Source organism: Colobus angolensis, unplaced genomic scaffold, assembly GCF_000951035.1.
Source record: "Colobus angolensis palliatus isolate OR3802 unplaced genomic scaffold, Cang.pa_1.0 Scaffold71, whole genome shotgun sequence".
NCBI classification, from domain to species: Eukaryota; Metazoa; Chordata; class Mammalia; order Primates; family Cercopithecidae; genus Colobus; species Colobus angolensis.
In genome coordinates this window covers 393470-414382 of record NW_012120821.1, presented here as the reverse complement: position 1 = coordinate 414382, position 20913 = coordinate 393470, and the positions used below count along the sequence as shown (strand labels likewise).

Genomic DNA, 20913 nt, shown 5'->3' with positions numbered 1-20913 from the left:
ACTCCGTCTCAAAAAAAAAAAAAAAGGAAAAGGTGCTCTGTTTCAAGCCCCCATTAACTGTCTATAAGTGCTAAAATTTTCAGGAATTATGCACAATAAAAGACCTAGATCCAAATTCCTAGAATATTTTCTATGACAGAATGCTCCAAGGTTAAATTTGTAATTAAATTGATTCATCTACATCCAAATAAAAATCAAAAAGTCTTTGTAATAACAATAGCCACCATTTACTGAACAATTGTCAATTTTGCTGACAATTTTTTATAATCTTGAAAACAATGCTAGAAAGATATGATTCAAATTGATAGGTGAGGTTAACTAGTCTAGAGCGATTAAGTAGCCGATTCAAGGCAAGTCACTGGTACAGCTCAGCTTAGTCTGGATGGAAGCTCCATCTCCCTCCTTTCTCAACATTTCACTGCCTGGTACCCCATCATGACTGTAGGTATTCCCAGTATCCCTCCTTTGTCATGAGAATTCCCGGAAGATAAGAGAAGACATGAATACAACAACCCAATAAGGCTTCACCTAAATCCTCCAATGATTACAGTCTGAAAAGTACTCTGAAGACCCTGTTAAGAAAAGGAACTTATTTCACACTATGACACTATGAAAGCCCAGTGCTTCCAAATCTTATTTGTAGTAGGAAAAAGAAGTCCTGACCTCCTTCACACACTTACATAGTAAGTGTGAGGTTCTATCTTGGTCAGGCTGAAAGTTCCATAACAAACTGATTACTATTTGGAGCTCAGGTTCTTCCAGGCATTGTGCTGCCCAGCAACCTATTTTTTTTATTATTATCACTTCTGAATTCCAAACAATTCTCCATCTCCTTCAGTGTATCAATATCATAAGCATTTGAAATGTCAGAAACCTCAACTCAATTTTCTCCCAGGACCTTCTCTAAACTCCTTAAGAATAGTCTGGTCTTCAATGAAGACTTAAGTCACTCATTACCCACTTTGTTCCCTTCTAAAAAGAAAGCGGCCTGTCATGTTATTCCTCTACCCAATATTAAGAGTATCAAACAAAAATATTGTAATCTGGACTTAACACAAGTTAACAACTGAGAGCAATGGTTCTACGAAAACAAAACTGAAAAGATTACTTACTAAGGAAATCCAGTTAGTAAAATAAGTGCTACCTTGTGGGTTGTCCCTGCTAGTGAGTTGTGCTGAATACCTAGGGAGAGAGGTATACCAGTATATGATTTAAACATTTATATATCATGAAGTCATTAACGCTTTGTAATGAAATGGAACCAATACAATATGTGTGTCTTGTTTTGTAATAGTCATGTAAAATAGTCATTTACTTAATCAGTTTATCTTACCACAGTGCTACAAAAACTAATTATCAACTGATCATTAAAGTAAAAGACAATTTCAAAGAGTAATGTTTAATATACACTAGAATTAAAGTTTTTTCCTATTAAAATATATCTTAATTAAAATGAAAGCACCAAAAAAGTATATGTTCTTTAATAAAATAATAAAACTTAATAGATATAGTAGTCTTAATTTTTTTTAAGAGATAGAGTCTCGCTATGCTGCCCAAGCTGGAATGCAGTGGCTATTCACAGGTGCCATCATTGCATACTGCAGCCTGGAACTCCTGGGTTCAGGTAGTTCTCCAGCCTCAATCTCGTAAGTAGCTGGGACTACTGGTGCATGACACTGCACCCATCAGACACACTAGTCTTTTAAAAAAAATACTGTATACATAAAGATTCAAAAACATCAAACAATAATGCAATGCGATAGAGTAGAAGGAGCAAATGCCTTATTTTAAAACAATGGCATGGCTATACCACTTAGTAATCCAAAGGCCTCAAATAATTTAAGTTTCCATGAATGTTTCAAATTCTAGATAACGACCTGTCTCACAGGGTTGTCAAGAGGACTTAATAGATAACATTCACTCACTTTAATCAGTGAGCAACTATTACGTCCCAAGCCTTGAAACACATCAAACAAAACAAATTTCATGCTCAGCTTATATTCTATTTGATGGGGGGAATGGAACACATATGTACTAAATAGGTAGACAAATGAGATCACTTCAGTTATTAGTAAAATAAAACAAGTTAACAGTGTCCAGAATATAGATGGTGCTCATATGTTTCTTTCATTCTTAATGGTAGTATATATCTTCTGTTAAATGTATCATTGTCTCTGTTCTTGATGAATTTTATAAAAATCAATGTTAAAATAAATTGTTTTTTGTCACATTAACCCTTATCCTTGATTCCAAATGGAATGAACAACAACAATATTAAGGTTGATTCCATCAGAATAAAATAACCCAATCCTAGAGATAGAAGGACTTTGCAGCTGTTACCCAAAAGTCTATGGAAACACACACTGCCTGGTTTTTAGGATCTCCTCATGGGACTATACCTATAATTCTCTCTTCAACAGTTAGAAAACATTGTAGTACATTCTGAATCAGTAAATATCTTCCTCCCACCAACCTTTATACCTAAATATAGATATTATATGTTCCAATTCTACTAGTATTTATCAGTGTAACCTGTCTCGGATCACATGATTAGGACTTTACACACACACACACCAAAAAACAGCCTAAGGATATTTAAGCATCTCATGAATGGGATAAGACTGTATCACATATAATGTGATATATATGTGATCATTTTGATTTATTTTTTATTAAGTAGTAGCAACACTGATAAATACTAGTAGAATTGGAACATATAATATCTAAATGATTTATTTCTCTGAAAATTTGCAACATAGGGAGGCCGAGGTGGGCAGATCTCGAGGTCAGGAGATCAAGACCATCCAGGCTAACCCAATGAAACCCCATCTCTACTAAAAATACAAAAAATTAGCTGGGCGTGGTGGCAGGCTCCTGTAGTCCCAGCTACTTGGGAGGCTGAGGCAGGAGAATGACGTGAACCCGGGAGGCGGAGCTTGCAGCAAGCCGAGAGATCGCTCCACCGCACTGCATCCCAAAAAAAAAAAACAAAAAAAAAATTTGCAACATACAGCTATATATAGTAGAAGCTGTAAATCACAACTGTTGTCTAATTATTTAATCCAAAACTCCATTAAAGTAGAAATCAGGGGGGAAAAACAGATCAAGAAGTTCACTAAAAGTTGTATTTTAACTTAAAATATAAAATTCATGTTTATTCCCCAGCCTTTCCATATAGTGTGCCAAGGCCTTATCTTGCAAGGCAGATACGCTGATTACATCATTGTCTTTTTGCCTGAAACAAAACCCATGTACATCAGCTATGACTTCAAGCTTCAATTTCTTTTTTCTTTCTTTTTTTTTTTTTTTGAGACGGAGTCTTGCTCTGTAGCCCAGGCTGGAGCACAGTGGCGCAATCTCAGCTCACTGCAAGATCCGCCTCCCAGGTTCATGACATTCTCCGCCTCAGCCTCCCGAGTAGCTAGGACTACACGGGCTCCCGCCACCATGCCCGGCTAATTTTTTGGTATTTTTATTAGAGATGGGGTTTCACTGTGTTAGCCAGGATGGTCTCGATCTCCTGACCTCGTGATATGCCCACCTTGGCCTCCCAAAGTGCTGGGATTACAGGTGTGAGCCACCGCGCCCAGCCAAGTTTCAATTTTTTTAAAGTGGCACAAGAAACTGAAGGTATCCAAGGGCAAAATCCTTCCAATCTTGTATACTTTCCTGGCCTATGTATAATTCAAATGCACATTTTTTTAGGGAATTCATCTTTATGAAGTCTAACCAAAACATTCAACTTCGTTTACACTGAAACAACTCTTGCTTTTGAATTGCACACTTTACTGAATTATGTAATATTTAATTGAATTACATAATCACAATAGTAAGTATAACTGGCATAAACAGATTTGTTTAAAAATATAACCTATTCTTGTTAAGCCCACAACTTAGCCTATTAGGAGCAGAAATGGTACCAGGGAATTTCATCAGTATGTAGTAGTGTGCTACAAGCATTTAAAAATGTATTTTACAGAGGAATAGAGGATATTGGTGAAACCAAAGAGTTGTTTGAGAACTTCTAGGAAAATTTTTAAAATATTAGGCTACTTAACATTTAATGAAAGTTAAAAAATAAAAAAATTATCAATAGCAAAGAATCTTTAAAATATCGTTCCCTGCAAATTACACATATTTTTGTTAAATCATAAACATCTACAAATAATTCTGTAGTTAAAAGCTGCAGGTAGATTTCTACATATTCTAAGCTAGACTTATTCATGGTTGATTCTCTCACAAATGTACAACTGTCAATACAGATTACAATCTTATCTAAAATCTCTTAGAAAAAATAACTTTTTTTTTTGAGACAGAGTCTCCCTCTGTTGCCCAGCTGGAATGCAATGGTGCGATCTCAGCTCACTGCAACCTCCACCTACTGGGTTCAAGTGATTCTCCTGCCTCAGCTTCCCAAGTAGCTGGGATTACAGGTGCCTAACACCATGCCCAGCTAATTTTTGTATTTTTAGTAGAGACAGGGTTTTGCCATGTTGGCCAGACTGATCTCAAACTCCTTAACCTCAGGTGATCCGCCTCCCAAAGTGCTGGGATTACAAGCGTGAGCCACCGCACCAGCCTGAAAAAATAACTTTTTAAATATTGAATTAGTAATTAAAGAAGTTGGAAACAACTGATTCAAGTATAAAGCTTTGAGATTACACGCCAGTTTTTCTCTAATAGCTCGTTCTTTGCATTTTTTTACATGAAATCTCTCCTTATCATCGATTTCTCCTTTCATTAAATGAACAAAACTGGAACAAAACTGGAACAATGAAAAATATGACTGAACTGTACTAGTCATATTTTTATGACTTCTGGCTAAACCACTGCATTATCTCTATCCCAGAACCACCAGTAAATAGGAAGTAAGATTCACTTATGTTGAGATGCAAGTAACCTATGTGTACATTGGTATGAACGGTTGTATTTACAATTTGTATATGCAATATAAATTTAGTATCAAATCTTGAGATGCAACAGAAGGAATTGGCCGGGTGGGGTGGCTCATGTCTGTAATCCCAGCACTTTGGGAGGTCGAGGCAGGCGGATCACGAGGTCAAGAGATCGAGACCATCCCAGCCAACATGGTGAAACCCTGTCTCTACTAAAAATACAAAAATTAGCTGGGTGTGGTGGCATGTGCCTGTAATCCCAGCTATTCGGGGGGCTGAGGCAGGAGAATCGCTTGAACCCGGGAGGTGGAGGCTGCAGTCAGCCAAGATCGTGCCACTGCTCTCCAGCCTAGCACCAGAGCAAAACTCCATCTCAAAAAAACAAAAAAACAAAAAAAAATAAAGAGAGAGAGAGAGAAAGAGAGAAGGAATTGATCAGCACATTGAAATGGAAGAGCCAAACACTTTAAAACCAAATCTCTCTACATAAATTGCCAAATAAGTTCTTTAAAAATTTCAATAGTCATTTCCTAAGGTTGAATTCTATTTTTTTTTGCTTCCCCATCCTCAGGTCTGAATTTTATTTTTGAAGAGAAAAATCATGCAAGAGTTATTCCACAAAAAACCTCTAGCCTCAGAAATTTCAACAGACATCAGATTATTTGCTGCTTCATGATTATGCTTTATTTTGATCTTGATTAGTAAAAACATATATACCATGGGAAATTCTTAATCAAACAGAAATTGACTGCTAATTTGCAAATTAATACAAATCATAAAATCTAATTATTATACCTTGTAACATGTACTGTAATTAAGAGTATAAGATAGTCTCTAAAAAAAAGAACAAGTTAAGAGCTACAACTAAGGAGTCATATAAATAGGCATACCATATTACACTTAAATACCAAGTTCAATTACGTAGGCTGTAGTAAAGTGAAAAAAACAACTAAATGATTCAAGTAACTGCACATATTAATATATACATATTTTCACTTATGCTTATACACTGTTGAACACAAAACCAAGTGCTGGCTGATTTATAAATTTTTTAATTAAAATTAGGAGGTGCCAACCCATCAGTGGCATCATTTCCACTTCTACTCAAATAAGCGAACAGTATAAAAAACTGGTAACTCCTAATACCAGTACACAGTAGACATCAATATATATTTCTTTCTAAAATGTAAAAGCTCCCTCTTTATTCTTTTACGTAACTGGCATTTTTTAAAAAGAAAGTACGGTTTCTCATAAATATGATACTATTTTTTAAACTGACATGAAACGATGCTAGGGAGAATATAAGGTAATAGGAACTCTCATATCCTACCCTAAGGAGCTTAAAATGATAATGTTTTCAAAGGTAATGACATTGTCTATCAAAGCTTAAAAGGCAGTAGAACAGAAGATAGGAGAGCCCAGGAAGAGCAGGGGGAAGGTGAGGGAATAGGGAGAGATTTGTTAAAAGATACAAAATTGCAGCTAGATAGGAGAAATAAGTTCTAGTGCTCTATACCACTGTAGAATGACCATAGTAATAATATACAGTTTTAAATAGCTAGAAGGAAAATATTGAATGTTTCTAACACAAATAAATGATAAATATCTGAGATGATAGATATGCTAATCACTCTGATAAGATCACTATACATTGTAAGTACCAAAACATCGCTATGTAACCCATGAATATGTACAATTATGATGTCAATTTTAAAAAATAAAATGTAAAAAAATTTTAATATGCAATTTTATACTAATAAGCAATTATCCCAAGGTATGAAGTGATGTATCAATGAATATTACATAATTATTTTTAATAACTAAAAAGTGGTCATTCTAAATGTTCCTCTATAAGGAACTGAATAAATCATTATATTCACACAACAAAGCGCATTTCAAATGAGACAGGAAGATACCTATGATGTACTAAATGAAAAAGCAAGTATCAGAATGACTTGGACAATAAGTCTCATTTTGTCAAATTCCGCTAATAAAAATGTGTATGTGCATGCTTACATATGTATACATATTAAAATATGCATAGAAAACAGCTATAATACATATCAAACTTGCAGAAGGTTTACAGAAACTCCCTTCTACTAAATAGCACATTAATTTATAGGCACAGCTATTTACTCTCTAAAATTAAAAAAAAATAGAGAACATTTTAAACTGTTTTAATCAAATATTTGAAAACTTGAAGCATTTTTTCATCTTTTTCCTAAGTAATTTTCCTTTCCTCTAATATCTGTTAGTTACTATATGCAAGCTGATGTTTATCCTAAAACATATTAACTATTATTCTCTCAAACTTTAAAGAACATTATATTTAACTTTGCAGGATTACACATAACAAAAATACTATGATACAAAATAATCCTTGTTCTATTCAAAGATTTAACTTTTTAACATTTCACCCCAAGTATTATCTTTTAAAATAAAACAATGGAACATATTTTTAAACAAAATTTAAATGGTTTCTATAGTAACAGATAAAATTCAGTATCTTATTTTTTTTTGCATATCCTATAGGTATAACTAATAATATATTGTCAATAACGTTTCAAAAATATTTTCCAAAGATCATCAAAACTATTAAGTGCATTAAAGTTTTATCTTGACTTACAGCATAAATATTTCTCCAGCTATACTTGAAGAAAAATTTTATTAAAAAAGTAGGCCAACTATATACTTCATTAAACATTTTAATATTTAAACTTGATTTTCAAAATAGTTGTGCTCACTAGAATTTATACTTGCAAAAATAGTTTTACTTTCCTAAAATACTTTTTTAAAGGATGGAAAGAAATACGTTTCTACTTTACCTAGTTGTTGGTGTTCGTATTTGTCATGATTACTATGACAGAAATTGGTTCTGCCTTGCTCATCTACCGTCTTCTCAGATGAAAGCGAGCTCAGACGTTTCATCTTAACTAATCTTGGGGAACTTTCCTGAGTACTAGTATCCAAAACCACATCTCCCGAAAGAATGGGAGGAACAACTCTCTTTAAAAAATCCATTTCAAGGTTCTTCTACATTACTAGACTCACAAGCACACAGAAAGGTGCTTATACCAACTTCCTTGATGAGAAGTTCAGGTACACTATTTGTGTCAAAGAGCAAATAAACGTCATGTGAATTTAGGCGGTGCTAAACCCCAGTCAATTGCCAGCTGTTTTGAAGCTGATTTTTAGGACATTTACTGTTCATGCTGATAACAAACCAAACAGCTATAGACCATGAAACTGCACTTCATGTACACCTACATGTACAATGGGTGTTAATGACAATACTGAGACCATAAAATGTTGGGCATCCAACTAGTTTAACATTTACATTTTGAAAACTTTCACTGTGATCACGTTAAGAGAAATTTACTTTGGCCTGAGGTGTGTCTTTCTTTTAAATAAGTTTAGAGTTGACGTGTAAAACAGTAACTTGTATTCAAAAGATAATTCTTATCATTTTGAAAATTCACTAACAGACCTCAGGAATGTCAACTTTCATAAAACATGAAAAGGAGTCATTTAAAACTTTATTCTATATTACTAACATTCTAAGGTGACTTTTAAATGCCAAAAAAACCTCCCTATTAAAATCAATGATACTTATCGATAGTAATGGTGAAAACTTTGGCATGAAGAACCAAAAAAAATTGATAATTTTAAATATATGGATCTAAAAATTGAAAGTATAAATTCTTAAATTCAATAAACACAGTCATAACATTATATGATTTTCAAAATAATTAAGCACCCTACAAAATATTTTCAAATAGCAAAAGTAGCCAATCCTACTGCTTTAATGTAATTGAGAAGTATAACAAGAGAATCCAATAAAGGAATACCTACAAAAGACTTTGAAAACTGAAAGTCTCTCCCTTCCTTTGCCTGCGCTCTGGTGGGGTTGTTAAGTGAGCAAGAAGGAAATGAAAACACAAAGGTAACAGGGTAAAACCCCTAAGCAATCATATCTATAACTTCGAATGACACATAATAATTTAAAAAATCTGATTCACTTAGTGAAATACAATACAATCTCATTCTTCCAATGCTCAACATGAAGAAAATGATTTGCACAGTATTTCAAAAGATGAAGCACAAATGGTCTACATAGAAATCAGGAAAAAATCATTGAAAAAAATAACTCTAGATGGATTAAAGACTTAAATCTAAGACCTAAAACCATAAAAACCCTAGAAGAAAACCCAGGCAATACCATTCAGGACACAGGCATGGGCAAAGACTTCATGACTAAAACATCAAAAGCAATAGCAACAAAAGCCAAAATTGACAAATGGGATCTAATTAAACTAAAGAGATTTTGCACAGCCAAAGAAACTATCATCAGAGTGAAAAGGCAACCTACAGAATGGGAGAAAAATTTTGCAATCTATCCATCTGACAAAAGGTTAATATCCAAAATCTACAAAGAACTTAAACAAATGTACAAGAAAAAAACAACCGCATCAAAAAGTCGTCAAAGGATATGAACAGACACTTCTCAAAAGAAGACATTTAGGCAGCCAACAGACATATGAAAAAAAGCTCATCATCACTGGTCATTAGATAATGCAAATCAAAACCACACTGAGATACCACCTCATGCCAGTTAGAATGGTGATCATTAAAAAGTCAGGAAACAGATGCTGGAGCGGATAGAGAGAAATAGAAACACTTTTACACTGTTTATGGGAGTGTAAATTAGTTCAAACATTGTGGAAGACAATGTGATGATTCCTCAAGGATCTAGACCTAGAAATACCATTTGACCCAGCAATCCCATTACTGGGTATCTACCCAAAGAATTATAAATCATTCTATTATAAAGAATCATGCACACATATGTGTATTGCAGCACTGTTCACAATAGCAAAGACTTGGAACCAACCCAAATGCCCATCAATGATAAACTGGAGAAAGAAAATGTAGCACATATACACCATGGAATACTATGCAGCCATAAAAAAGAATGAGTTCACGTCCTTTGCATGGACATGAATGAAGCTGGAAACCATCATTCTCAGCAAATTAACACAAGAACAGAAAACCAAACACCACATGTTCTCACTCATAAGTGGGAGTTGAAAAATGAGAACTCATGGACATGGGGAGGGGAACATCACACACCGGGACCTGTCGGGCGGTGGCGGGCTAGGGGAGGAATAGCATTAGGAGAAATACCTAATGTAGATGATGGGTTGATGGGTGCAGCAAGTCACCATGTTACATGTATACCTATGTAACAAACCTGCGCATTCTGCACATATACCCCAGTACTTAAAGTATAATAAAAATTAGGAAAAAAAGAAAAATGGGTAAATTTCTGGTTCTGAATTACTTTGTTTTTAATCCTTATTCTCCTGCCACATTACTTATTAAGTCAACTATCCTTTTTCTCATTTATGTAAAAAGCATTAATTAAAGATTCTTTCCATGTAAAGCATTAATATAGTATTAAGGTTCAGAGAAAGTTTAAGGATTTATTAATACAAATCTTGTCTCAAGAACTCCTATAGGAAAAAAACAACAAAGTCAAGTAAAAGACACAAATTTGTTGCCCTGAAGCAGGTATATATTCAACAGGAAAAAAAGCACTGATTTTTAGAAGCAGATTGTCTCTTAATCTTCAAGCATAAAAGTGTCAAAAATAAGATCCAATCAGTCTATTCCCCACAAACAGAAAAAACAACTGGTTAGAATGGTAAACTGCATGCCTTAATATACCTAAAACTCATTCCTTTCTCTCTCTGTCTCTCCCTCTCTCTCTGGATATGATCTCACGTTATTTCCATTTTATGTCTGTGGTTTTCCCCAGGTCCCTCTGCAGGTCGTCCTTATCTATGAAGCCCAGAAACACAGTGGTACATAGAATGCTAATTCATGTTTGTTCATGACATGCAAGACAACCATTTGTGTCACTGTTAACCTCACCATTCTCAACTGCACTTTCAACTGGAGAGAGGAAGGGGTTAAGGTAATAGGGACAGGATTAGGTGCTATAGAAGAGCCCACAGATTTTTCTCTGATTTCCTTCATTCAACAAATATTTGTTGAATAGCTTCTCTAATGATCTGTGCAAGATACAAATGCACTGAAGATATGTCTCTCTACCCAAAAAGCTGGCTACTTAAAAAGGGAAATAAACTCTCACAGTTACAATATTCTGTGTAGGTTGGCCAAACCTTTGTTAAGCCTGCACTGCAGTTCAATTTTCTATGTTTCATCTGCTTCCTAAGCCCCCTCGTTAAAGGTATTGATTGCTAATAAACATCGAAAGGATCCACTCTGAGACACACAACAAAGGGGAAGCGAAGCACTCCAGTAATGAAACTGTATTTATTATTAACAGGATCTATGAGGAGGAAATGCCACAGAGCCTTATTTACATGTTGATACTTCTAAGCACTTTAGCTAATGATTACCACAACTTTTAACTCCTGGTATAATAGTTATAGGATCAAGAAATTACAGTAGAACCTCACAGCTAAAATACAGCATTTAAAAATCTTTTCAGACCTCAATCACTATTTAAACCTTGAGAATATTTACTATAATCTTACCGTATCACTTGAGACAGTAATTTCCTGGTGGTAACTTGGATCGTCTAATCCTATGACTCTTGAGTGGTTTCAGGAATTAAGCATTTAGATGTTAACCATCCAAGATACCAATAAATGGCTTCAGCTCTGAAGAAAAACAAAATACATTTACACGTTAGGTGTGTTTATAGTAAGTACACCTGTGTGTTACTCACATCCATCCTTACTTCTGAACACATTTTATAAACCAGTGTCACCTAGTGCTGCAGATATCCTCCTTCAATAATGTTGCATGACATTTTTTCTAAGTTTTTTATTATGGAAAATTTCAAATTAGTGCAAAATTATTAAGAGTAGTATCATGAATCCCCCACCATTCCCAGCTTCAACAATTAACTCATGGCAAATCATGTTTCATTTATATCTTCATTCACTTTCCCCGACCTCTGTCCCTGGATTATTCTAAAGCAAATTCGAGACATTATAACATTTCATCTGTATACAATTCATTATGCATCTCTCTAAGACAAGGATTTACTTTGTAAAAATAAGTTAATACCATTATAATATTAATATTTATAATACAATATCAACTACTAATGAGCACTCAAATTTCCCCAATTGTCTCATAAGTGTCTTTTTAAGTTTCCTCTAATCTAAATTTAAACAAAATCCATACAAGCAATTGTGACAATATCTCTTAAATAAATTTTAATCTCTAGTTTTTCTCCTCCCTTTCTTCTGTATAGAGTGACAACGCTTTTACTAGTCAATGGTTAAATTAACATACCACAACTTAATTATTCAATAATACATTATTTTATTCACTAAAATAAATATAGATTTGTAAAATAGTTCATGTATCTGCTAGGCCTGATATTTATCACATCTACAGATAACATTTGGAATGCATATTTTTCAAAGTCTACCTGCAATAACTCTGAGGGGGTCATGGACCATGAACAACAGTACCATATCTGTAATGCTTGGATGGTTACTAAGAATAAAGAAAATGACCACAGGGAATTGTCTTTTTACCATTTATAAAGATTCCACGTTATCAGGCACATTTCATATTTCCTTGGCTTTTTATTTTTTTGAGACGAAGTTTCACTCTTGTTGCCCAGGCTAGAGTGCAGTAAAACGATCTCAGCTCACGCTCACTGCAGCCTCCACCTCCCAGGTTCCAGCGAGTCTCCTGCCTCAGTCTCCTGAGTAGCTAGGATTACGGGCACACGCCACCACGCCCGGCTAATTTTTTGTAGTTTTAGTAGAGATAGGGTTTCACCATGTTGGCTAGGCTGGTATCCAACTCTTGACCTCAGGTGATCCACCAGCCTCAGCCTCCCTAAAGGCTGAGATTACAGGCGTGAACCACCACGCCTGGCGGTCTTAGCATTTTTCTATAGCTAAAATAAGACAAATTTTAAATCTGGCATTGAAACTCAAATTAGCCTTATTTTAAATAATAACCAGTTGCATATTAGTTTTTCTCTTTAATTAATTTAATCCCCAACCCAACATAAAGGGTTAAATATCCTGAAGTATTAATTTGTACCAAAAACTCTTAATTTGAAATTCTTTTAGCCAAGTTAGAAAAACATAACATTTCATTTACTCACAGGTATAATCAATTAAATCATCACTAAAGCCAAATCTTCAAAGCCAAAAATCTGGGAAATATGAATAAAATACTAACTTGTTTGTGCTTGTTCACAGTATCATTCAAACTTACTGGAATTTTTGACTGCTCCAGCAAATATTTCTAAAATTTATTACCAATATGATAGCTAACAATCGTGCCATAATTCTTGATACTTTACTTATCTTAGGTTCATGGAATCACTTCTCCCTCAAACCTAAAAAAACTAATGTGACAAACAGCATGTCATGTCTTGTGGGCATGGTCTCACTGGACAATATTTAATGAGATTTAAGCTATCTTTCATTTCATCTTCTGGGACAAATTACAAAACCAGTCACTACTGGAGTACAATGAAGTTTTAGGAATACAGCAAAAATCCTACCTAGGACCGATTTGTACCACCATGTCTAGGTATTTCATTTTGCTTTGCTTTTGCTTGCAGTCTTCAGCTCAGACATAGCAAGTGCTAACGTCACGCTTTTGTTGTATGTGTTTTTTCTTGTAATCACACTGTCATGGCACTATGTCACTTTAAGACTTCTCAATATTTGTCCAGAGTTTGTAACACTTCTTCAGTAGACACACAACCTTCCTATTTTCAACTTTTCACTTTTGATAAGATAAAATAAATGCATCTTTTGGTAACCCTGGAAAATATGTGGTTTATACTTCTCTGGCTTTCTTCATAGGTTATAATCACTTTTAGCAGGGCTGGCTTGGTGGGGGTGGGTCTTCCTGGGACTTTTTTGGTCTGTTTACTTGCATGACAATCACTTTTTCATCTTGTCTCCATATGTATCACTTAATATGGGCTTAATTTTTATTTTCATTCCACTTGATCAGAGAACATTTTATCTGTAAAGAAGAGTAATTTTTACTACTACTTTTATAATACTATTTTGAGACACTGAAGGTCAGAGAGGTTTGGTAATTCTACATGGTCATGCTATGCAAATAATCATTGCTGTTCTTTCTTATTTAAAACAAAAAAGTTCAAATAAAAACAGACATCAGTTGGTATTTGACAACACTGAAGAGAAGATTGTAAACAGCCCAACAGCCCAAGCCTTGAAGGGCAAGACTTTTCACCTACAGAGAGAGTAATAATGTAGAAGCTTCCATGTGTAATAGTGAACAGTGGTCCAGCTCTGGTACTTGGGAGGGCCTCAGGGCAAATGAGGTCCCTCGGGGCAGGAAGCTTCATTTCACTTCAGTACAGAAAGCAAAAGAAAGCTGAATGGGTGTTCAAATAACACATGAACCTCATTCCTTTCTGAACAGAATTTCTAGAATAATAACAGAAATGCCACAAATTTACCTTAATTTTAGGAAGACATCTGATGTGTGTGTCTCTAATACACATTAATACAGGAAACAATAATCCCAAGCAAATAGAGCAAAAATTAAGGATAAATGAATTTTAGAGATGTTTAATATAGTATTCGCAATACTTGTCTGTATGACAGAAATACTCCACAATTTGAACAGAGAAGTTATGGTGCCTGGCATATGGTAGATTTGAGCTTGACATAAGGAACAACAACTTAAATAGTACGTAAGTAATAAAGACTGCTTCATAAAAGATTGGGGTCCCTGCTCAGTGAATCTTTAGGCAACAATTGTTAGGAATGCTAACATTCTTACAGAATGCTATAAAAGTGATTACGCCACCAGGTAAAAAGATTATGGTAAATTACCTCAAAGATCCAAGCTCAAAACTCTAAATGTAACTTCAAAATGTATTTTATATTATACTTGAATACTAGAGGGTGTGGTGACTTAGAAATTAATATTTCAACTAAAGCGAGAAACCGCATTATAAGACATGGAATCTATGAGGGTCAATTCCTGCCATTCTATTAAAATTAATTCTGAGAATCTTGCAAGGCCTCTTAAAATGATGCAAAAACCAAAATGACACAAGTGTTCTGACAGCCTTTTAGAGTGAGGATGCAACAGTTTTCAAATAAATTTAAAATGATCATAGTTTCTATAACACAAAAATAATTATAGAAAACAAAATGCAGTAACTTCTTTAATCTGCCAAAGATTGTGTAAAAACAAGAAAAATTTGCTTACAAGTAATCAAGTGCAGGCAGCAATTAGTCAAATATTGTTTATATCTCATTAGTAAAAATCATTTTAAAAAAGAATTTATGGTCATCCCTTTAATTACCAAAGAAAATTCATGATTTGTAAAATTAACAGTGGTTTTATCACTCTTCATTTGCTAAGTAATTCACTTTTTCTCTTGAGAAATGCTGTAATTTTTAAAATTTTTAAAAAATGAACTTGCATTTAACCTTCTCTTAGTCAATTTTTTTTTTGAGATGGCGTCTCACTCTGTCGCCAGGCTGGAGTACAGTGGCACGATCTTGGCTCGCTGCAACCTCTGCCTCCCATATTCAAGCGATTCTCCTACCTCAGCTTCCCAAGTAGCTAGGATTACAGGCGTGTGCCACCATGCCCGGCTAATTTTTTGTATTTTTAGTAGAGATGGGGTTTCACCATGTTGGCCAGGCTGGTCTCAAACTTTTGACCTAAAGTGATCCACCCACCTCAGCCTCCCAAAGTGCTGGGATTACAGCGTGAGCTACTGCAGCCAGCCTCTTTTTAACTTTCGCCCAAATTTCAATTTTAAAAAGTATGGAAACATACCACACTGACTAATATAATTACAGATTATATTACATGACCTGCTAAAAATGCTGCGTAATGATACTTAGCCAGAATATTTGGGCTTCACTGCAAAAATCTAAATTTATTGCTGATAAAGCAATGTTCTCTGCAGGTGAATTTGTCAACATTTTATTGACTTTACATTTTTAGCCAGAACTGCAGTTATTGTCATACTACTTGATCTAATGAAAACAAGCAGCAAATTTTCCATTCACAATTTTAAGAGGAAGTTTTCTATAAAAGTTCATTCATTAAATCAAATGAAAACAGCATCACAGTGGTACATTTTCTTATACACTGATGAATGAATGTATTTTTAGAATAATTTTCATACTACATTTTCATGTTGGCACAGAAAAATGGAATATAAATGAAATATAAATCTTTCCATTCTACATCTAGAGTTAAGAACCAAGAGAAAATTTTTGGACAAATTCAATCTGGGATGTACTACACACACTCCTAACTTCTATTAGGATTACTTATAGTAATCTATTACTGTAAGAGTTTAAGTTTACCACACATAAGTTTACAGAAATCATACCCTCGACAAATATTTATTAAACAGAACTATCTGCCAGGATGACGGGAAAAAAGTGAATAAAACAAAAATCCCTATCCTTGTGGAGCTTATATTCCAGTGGGAGCTTAAGCCTTTTGGAGTTACTGCTTTAGAAATCTGAAAGAGGTGGAGATGTCATCTTCCAAAAAGCACATTTCTATAACTTTGAAGAGTTGAGCCTTCCTAATCCAACCACTAATTATGGATTAAGAGCCTCTGAGAAAAAATCCTCCTTATACTTATTTTCTATGCCTACCATTTATAGTAGGTTTTTTAATTTTTTTTTTTTTTTTTTTTTAGAGGGAGTCTTGCTCTGTCGCCCAGGCTGGAGTGCAGTAGGGCAATCTCAGCTCACTGCAAGCTCCGCCTCCCGGGTTCACGCCATTCTCCTGCCTCAGCCTCCAGAGTAGCTGGGACTACAGGCGCCCACCACTACGCCCGGCTAATTTTTTTTTTTTTTGTATGTTTAGTAGAGATGGGGGTTTCACTGTGTTAGTCAGGATGGTCTCGATCTCCTGACCTCGTGATCCATCTGCCTTAGCCTCCCAAAGTCTTGGGATTACAGGCGTGAGCCACCGCGCCGGGCCAGTAGATGGTTTTACAATTTTACTATTCATAGAAAAAAGTAGTACTTCTTTTTTTCCATTAAAGCAATTACAACCTTCAACTGTCAATAGAATGTTTTCTGTTTATTCCATTTGTACTGCTCATGAATTTCTAGACTGTCAGATTACCCATTATCAACCTTGGTTTTTCTAGAATAACCAACGCTAATGTATTCGGTGGCTTCATATGGAGACTTTCTTTACTGATTTCATTAATTATTCTCTGAACCCCCCTAAGTTAAAATGCTCTTCTCCCTACCACCCAAACCTAGAATTAAAGTCTGCAGAAGTTGCCTACAAAGTCTCTGGAAGATGATATGCTGAAGAGAAATACACAATAACTCTTTAACCATTTAATAGAAATTTCAATTAATTCATCCAAAAGTTTCTGTTCTTGCTTGTCAGAGGAAGGGAACATGTGACCCCTTAGAAAAATTCTTTTTAAAGATGCAACATCTAAAATGCTTTCTAGAGTTATCTGTAATCAATGTGTTAACCTTTTATATGTATAGTTTTTTTTTAAATTATACAATGGGACTTATTCTATCTAATTATGACCCTAAGGTCCTACAAGATCAAACATCAGAGAAAATGTGTATAGATGATAGGTATATTTTACATGTTTTTATAAAACAATTGCAATGAAAAGGTTTCTAAGTTAATGAAAATGTTAACTAAAAGAGAAAAATGAATAAATAGCTGCTCAAGGTCATAAACCAAGTAAATGGCTACAATTTAATCTCCAAAGTTTGTCTTTCCTCTTTTTCTCTATGTTTACTGCCTCCAGCAAGCTTAGAGAAGCCTGACTTCTATAAGAGAAACTATGAAAGCAAAAATTCCCCCAGATGACTTAGATGACCCATTTCTCCCAAATTTATAGCCCCAAAACAACTTTTCTAAATTTAAGGAAGGAAGTTCATTTGTCAACTGCAATCTCACAACTTGTACCAATAGCCTCTAAAATGTTTATGATCTTTGACCCAGTAACTCCACTTCTAAGAGTTAATTCTAGAAAGATAATCAGAAACGTACATACAAATTTATTTGGAAAGATGTTCATTGTACTATTATTCCTATGAGCAGAATATTGCAGTAGAGGCAAAGAACAAAAAGGACCAGTTGGAAAAAAAAATCATGTCACATTCCTAAGATGAAATGTTATCCATCAATATTTAAAAAATATATTGACTACTTTGCGATAATATTCAACATACATTTTTACAAAGTGAAAAAAATAATATTTATAGTATCTTCCCAACTGTTGGAAATAGAATTGGAAGCCAAGAATACACCTAGAAGGATACACTCAAATTGTCAAAGTATTCAACCTCTGTTTCCTCATCTATACAATAAGGATAATAAAATCTCTTAGGGCTATTTTCAGAACTAAGCGTAAAAGATGAAAAGTGCTTAAATAGTGCTTGACACACAGTAAGTACTCAATAATGGTAATATTTATTAACTTATACAACAAAAGCTGATAAAATTTGCAACAATTTCCCAAAAAAGTAATGAAGAAATAAAAATTACTTGTAATTCTAACACCTAGAGGTAGCCACTATGAATTCATTTTACCATCTGGGTTAATTTTTTTCAGGTCTTCCTATATAAATTAAACATTGTATTGCATACAACCGGAATCATACTGTACACTATCTAGTGGTTACAAAACATTATTTTATAAATAGATTATCTTCTTTTAATCATTCCACTAATATTGAGCATTAAGTTCAATTCATTTAGGCTCAGGAAATGAGTACTGCAGTGCTATTTCATGAATGTTGCTGAGCAAATATAATTCAGAAAATTATTCCTCAGAGAAGAAAATAAAGACTAGAAACTTATAATTTCATAAATAGTAGATGGGGAAATGTTGAACATAGGATACTAAAGAGAAGAAATAAGGAGCAATTATTTTTATTAGCCATATTCATGTGGGGAGGCGACAGATTGTATTTAGCCCTGAGTCAGGATTTTTCAACCTCACTTTTGCACTATTTTTTGTGACCTGAAGCAGAGTCCCCTCTTCACGTTTCTTATTATGGGCCTAAATCGCCTTTTTGACTAGGTCAGGAAGTAGTACAGTATAATGTTTAGATACAAAGGCTCTGGAATTAGGTTAAGTTTAGAACTCTCCTTTATGCTTATTTCCTGAGTTATCTAGGACAAGTTAGTTAAACTCAAGCTTTAGTTTCTTTTTTTTTTTTTTTTTTTTTTTTGAGGTGGAGTCTCGCTCTGTCGCCCGGACTGGAGTGCAGTGGCCAGATCTCAGCTCACTGCAAGCTCCGCCTCCCGGGTTTATGCCATTCTCCTGCCTCAGCCTCCTGAGTAGCTGGGACTACAGGCGCCCGCCACCTCGCCCGGCTAGTTTTTGTCTTTTTAGTAGAGACGGGGTTTCACCGTGTTAGCCAGGATGGTCTCGATCTCCTGACCTCGTGATCCGCCCGTCTCGGCCTCCCAAAGTGCTGGGATTACAGGCTTGAGCCACCGCGCCCGGCCTAGTTTCTTTTTTTTTTTTTTGAGACAGAGTCTCACTCTGTCGCCCACAGCAACCTCCACTTCCCAAGTTCAAGTGATTATCCTGTCTCAGCCTCCCGAGTAGCTGGGGCTATAGGCATGTACCACCACACCTGACTAATTTTTGTATTTTTAGTAGAGCCAAAGTTTTGCCATATTGGCAAGGTTGCTCTTGAATTCCTGACCTAAGGTGATCTGCCTGCCTTCGCCTCCCAAAGTGCTGGGAGTACAGGTGTGAGCCACCACGCCTGGCCCAAGCCTTAGTTTCTCATGTGAAAGTTGGAGGTTGTAATAAATATTGCTTATTTATTATTGTTGTTAGAGGTTTACATCATATAATTCACATTAAGGTGTTAGCAAAATGCTTGAAACATGGGAAGTACTTAATAAATGGAAACTACCTGTACTATTATCTATAAAAATAAAAGAATGGACTAAAAGATCTCTTTAAAAAAAGGTTCAATTCCCCATTTCTATAAGTAATATTGTAGTGAATATCTTGATTGGCAATCTTGTACACATCTTTGATTTCTCCCTTAAGAAAAAGTCTTGAAACAGAATTGCTATTTCAAATGGCATGAAATACACTTGGCTTTACTCCCCTACTGACCTATGTGGAATGTAGACACATACTGGCGGTTATAAAATGCAAATGTCTTCCTTTTCTCCATGAGTACTTTAAAAGCTGTTAATTGGCCTTTTCACTGTAATTTTTCTACTGTTTCTTGGTACAACTGCTTGTCGGGTATTTCTTTTTTCCACTTACTCCATTTAAACTATCTCATTTTCCTTTGTATCACTCTAACATCCCATACACAAATTTAATGATCATAATTCAGTACATTCTTCAAAAAGGTTTTTAAGATTCTTCTTTATCTATCTAAAAACAGAAGTCCTTGTCTCTTATAAATGCATACTAAAGTATTTACAGGTGAAATGTTGTGACAAAGAAAATGCCTCAAAAATAACTGGGACCTGCAGAAAGGGAGTGGGTAACCGTGGTTTCAAAAATGTCTGAGCTGGCCGGGCGCGGTGGCTCAAGCCTGTAACCCCAGCACTTTGGGAGGCCGAGACGGGCGGATCACAAGGTCAGGAGATCGAGACCATCCTGGCTAACACGGTGAAACCCCGTCTCTACTAAAAAAATACAAAAAACTAGCCGGGCGAGGTGGCGGGCGCCTGTAGTCCCAGCTACTCGGGAGGCTGAGCTGAGGCAGGAGAATGGCGTAAGCCTGGGAGGCGGAGCTTGCAGTGAGCTGAGATCCGGCCACTGCACTCCAGCCTGGGCGACAGAGCGAGACTCCGTCTCAAAAAAAAAAAAAAAAAGTCTCAGCTGAGGAATGGGCACCTGAGCATTTATTCTACTATTCTCCCCATTTATTTTTTAATCCCTCTTAGTGGGAGAAAACAGTTTTTAAAATACATCTTTAAAAGAAGACATAAATATTAAAATAACAATCATGGTTTT

At 35.1% G+C, this 20913-nt stretch overlaps 1 protein-coding gene across 2 annotated transcripts in view; it reads right to left on the bottom strand.

Moving 5' to 3' along the window:
- Window positions 1-20913, bottom strand: part of FRYL (FRY-like) — a 277851-nt gene that overhangs the window by 189081 nt on the left and 67857 nt on the right. Inside the window, exon 3 of one of the 2 annotated variants that reach the window (XM_011927311.1) lies at window positions 11459-11584. Coding sequence is in view for 1 of the 2 variants with exons in the window: in XM_011927310.1 (XP_011782700.1) it covers window positions 7721-7916 (196 nt within the window). In the remaining variant the exon portion in view is untranslated. Of the gene's footprint in view, window positions 1-7720; window positions 7998-11458; window positions 11585-20913 lie in introns of those variants that run through there. The other variant, XM_011927310.1, reaches the window with a different exon arrangement.